The sequence below is a fragment of the Physella acuta genome, unplaced genomic scaffold, assembly GCF_028476545.2.
Source record: "Physella acuta isolate Inbredline_101_S28 unplaced genomic scaffold, ASM2847654v3 ptg000148l, whole genome shotgun sequence".
Lineage (NCBI taxonomy): Eukaryota > Metazoa > Mollusca > Gastropoda > Physidae > Physella > Physella acuta.
Window position 1 is genome coordinate 1,080,725 of NW_026731667.1, and position 4,276 is coordinate 1,085,000.

General features: G+C 45.6%; 1 protein-coding gene across 2 annotated transcripts in view; it reads left to right on the forward strand.

The window, feature by feature from the left end:
* Positions 1–736: 736 nt before the first annotated feature.
* The window catches only part of LOC131935536 (neuroendocrine convertase 2), a 71,679-nt gene continuing 68,139 nt past the window's right edge, over positions 737–4,276 (forward strand). Inside the window, exon 1 of one of the 2 annotated variants that reach the window (XM_059291965.1) lies at positions 737–1,358. In XM_059291965.1, coding sequence (XP_059147948.1) covers positions 1,167–1,358 — 192 coding nt within the window. In that variant the 5' untranslated portion in view covers positions 737–1,166. The remainder of the gene's footprint in view (positions 1,359–4,276) is intronic. The other variant, XM_059291966.1, reaches the window with a different exon arrangement.

The window sequence follows — 4,276 nt, forward strand, 5'->3', positions numbered from 1 at the left end:
GATAATGTGGTCAACTTGTGGGTGATCTCATTAACGTGTGGTGTTAACATGTGGTGTATGTGGTTAAAGTGGGAACTACATTTTTATTTTTATTTTCTCAGGGATATTTGGCCACACATTTCTTGGTTTTATTTTCTTAAGGATATTTGGCTACAAATTTCTTGGTGTTTTTTTTTTATATTTAGCCAAAACAACATTACAGATATAACACACACACGCATATATATATATATATATATATATATATATATATATATATATATATATATATATATATATATATATATATATATATATATATATATATATATATATATATAGTAGGATGTGTGAACGGAGACCAGATTCTCTAGCTTAGCTTGCAGCTTGTGTTCAGATACAAGAGAGAGGGAGTGAAGTGGGAGGAGGGAGGGGTAAGTGCGGTGTACTCATCAGATTCCGTTTGTTGATGTACACAGGGAGGGACTATGGGAAGGACTTAATCTGCCAGAAATTACAAGTCCAACTCTGCAGTAATCGATTACCATAAAGCTCCCCGCGATCCCGAGATCGAACTGCGAGATTCCACCATGCCGAGGCTGGGAAATCGATCAACTCACGCCTGCTATACTCGGCCAATGACGTCACGGGAACACGTGACGCTGGTCATCGATTTTCCTCCTCTTATTGTTTTCTTGGCACGACCGTCCCCCTCCCCCTCCCCCACGTCCTCTGTGTGTGGAATCTGAGGCTGGTCGCAGGCTGTGTGGGGAGACTGTGTGGGGAGGCTCCGGCATAACTAAACAGCAGGAGAGTGGCGCGACACACAGCACAGCTAGGTCCAAGATCCACTGGAACACTCAGGCTTTCTCTGGGCTCACATTGGAACGTTTAGGGAACGGGACTTTTGGAACTTAAGGACATAGGACATTCGGAACTTAAGGACATTCGGAACTTAAGGACATTCGGAACTTAAGGACATTTGGAACATACACATAGGACATTTGGAAGTATAACTACAAGCAGGACCCAGTAGCAAGGACACGAAGACTCAGTGTTTACATAGCGACCATCTCCATCACCAACCTGCAGTTGAACATCAGCACTGAGACACACATCACCACGGCCCCGGTTCAAATCCTGCTCAGGCCACGTTGATTCCACATACCGTGGCCCTTAGTTCTAGCATGAGCTATTTCTTGCCCGGATGGCCCCGTAAGGTCTTGCTATGCCTGTTGTGCTGGGCCATCTGTGGCCCCAGCTTGGCCAAGGAGTTTGACGTGTCCACCAACCACTGGCTTGTTGAGTTGACCCACGATGCCGGGCCGGAGGTGGCCCGCAGGGTGGCCCGGGACACTGGATTCACCTACGTGGGCCCGGTGAGTACTTTCTCTTCGTCTCTCCCTCACTCTCTGTCTCTCCCTCTATCCCTCACTCCCTGTCTCTCCCTCTCTCCCTCATTCCCTGTCTCTCCCTCCCTGTCTCTCCCTCCCTGTCTCTCCCTCCCTGTCTCTCCCTCCCTGTCTCTCCCTCCCTGTCTCTCCCTCTCTGTCTCATCTAGCTCTCCTCATACCTCCTGTCTGAGGGTAGCCACCGCTATACTCCTGTCTGAGGGTAGCCACCGCTATACTCCTGTCTGAGGGTAGCCACCGCTATACTCCTGTCTGAGGGTAGCCACCGCTATACTCCTGTCTGAGGGTAGCCAACGCTATACTCCTGTCTGAGGGTAGCCACCGCTATACTCCTGTCTGAGGGTAGCCACCGCTATACTCCTGTCTGATGGTAGCCACCGCTATACTCCTGTCGGAGGGTAGCCACCGCTATACTCCTGTAGTAAACACCATTAAAAGTGTGTTATTAACTGGATTATCAAAGCCTTTAATTCCAGAACTAACAGTGAGAGAATGTATAAATAACTCACGCTTTGATTGACAACTATTGACAGCTATGTCTTTAAGACGTGCGTTAATTTAAGATGTATTTATCACACGTGAAAGATGATAATGGTGTAGTATTTGTACATACCCGTGTACACTCTTTAGGGGTTATAAGTTAGGAGTGTACACAGGTACAACATACACGGCCGTGTATACAGATACACCATACATGTCCGTGTACACACATACACAACACACGTGTACACATATACACCACACACGGCCGTGTACACACATACGCCACACACGGCCGTGTACACACATACATACACATATGTGTAATCACACAAACACAAAGAACTCGTGAGTAAATGTTCCACCCCCGGCTTAAACAAAGAAACGTCTGTTTGTAGGAACACATATTTAACATGTGATCTGACTGTAAGATCTCTTACGTCATCTGTTTCCAGATCACATACGTCATCCGAACGTAGAATCACATTTTTACACGTAGTTAAACCGATTCAAAACGCTTGAAAAAACGCTCTTAAAATGTACATTTTTAATGCTTCAAATGACGTCATAGGTTAGCCTTTAAAATGTCCGGCACCGCTTGCGACTAAAAGCGGATTAGGTAATGTGACGCATTCAATCCGTGTTGGTTTGTCCGGCCATTATGAAATGTGACGTGTTTGTCCGGCATTATGAAATGTGACGTGTTTGTCCGGCTTTAAGGAAATGTGACGTGTTTGTTTGTCCGGCCATTATGAAATGTGACGTGTTTGTCCGGCATTATGAAATGTGACGTGTTTGTCCGGCTTTAAGGAAATGTGACGTGTTTGTTTGTCCGGCCATTAGGAAATGTGGTGAAGTGTTTGTCCGGCCATTAGAAAATGTGACGTGTTTGTCCGGCCATTATGAAATGTGACGTGTTTGTCCGGCCATTAGAAAATGTGACGTGTTTGTCCGGCCATTAGGAAATGTGACGTGTTTTCCGGCCATTAGGACATGTGACGTGTTTGTCTGGCTTTAAGGAAATGTGACGTGTTTGTCTGGCTTTAAGGAAATGTGACGTGTTTGTCCGGCCATTAGGACATGTGACGTGTTTGTCCGGCCATAAGAAAATGTGACGTGTTTGTTTGTCCGGCATTATGAAATGTGACGTGTTTGTCCGGCAATTGGGGTCGGCGTGGTCGAGTCGGTAAAGCTCATGGTTGCTAAACCGAAAAGTCTCGAGTTCGAACCCTCGGGCAGATGAGGCTCGTTAGCTGGGGACAGCCACTCTTCTAGGAGAGACAACTCCAAAATTAAAACAACTGCTGCCTTGTAGTTTGTTCTTGGTTGGACAAAGGCTATGGAAGCAAATCCAAAAAGAAAAGCAGGCTGAAATCGGAGTCAATGGCCTCAATGGCGCATAACCATTTGACACGTAACGCTTAATTGTGTTGGAGGCGTGGTCGAGTCGGCAAAAAGCTCATGGTTGATGAATTCGAACAAAAGTCTCGAGTTCAAACCCACTGGCAGATAAATCTCGGTCCCCTTCAACACTAATAATTAAGAACGAAGAAGAAGAAGAAGAAGAAGAAGAAGAAGTCCGGCCATTAGGAAATGTGACGTGTTTGTCCGGCTTTAAGGAAATGTGAAGTGTTTGTCCGGCCATTAGGACATGTGACGTGTTTGTCCGGCCATTATGAAATGTGACGTGTTTGTCCGCCCATTAGAAAATGTGACGTTTTTGTCCGGCCATTAGGAAATTTGACGTGTTTGTCCGGCTTTAAGAAAATGTGACGTGTTTGTCCGGCCATTTGAACATGTGACGTGTTTGTCCGGCCATTAAGAAATGTGAAGTGTTTGTCCGGCCATTAGGATATGTGACGTGTTTGTCCGGTAGAGATCGCTGCCATGACTCCAAATGTTTTGTTGTTAATGTCTTTGCACATTTATGGGTCGCGGCGGCTGGTGCTAGATCTGGTTTAATGGCGGGTGATGGCGTCGTCCCGACCAAATGGACTTGGCCCTTCACTTTAGCGGCCGGCCATCACAGCTAAAGGGACATTTATTATCACATTAGATGATGGTGTGGGCTGGGGCGGGGTACTCACCTTCTCCTCAATTTTCTGTCTTGTTACTAAATCGAACTAAAACTAAATCTTGTTACTAAAAGTTCGAACATGGACGGCTGAAATAGACTAAATTCGTCTCTGCAAGTAGATATGCTTTATTGCACCCATATAGACGGCCATTACATGCCGCATGGACGGCCATTTAAAACCCCAACAGCCGGCTCCATAAAGAATATGTTATTCCTTATTTCCTACAAGCGCAGGCTGTTATGTAACCATTAGGTACAGCTCTTCTGTACTTCCCCTATACTTAAACTGACTAATGACTTGCTCACTAATCAGGGAATTAAAAAATAA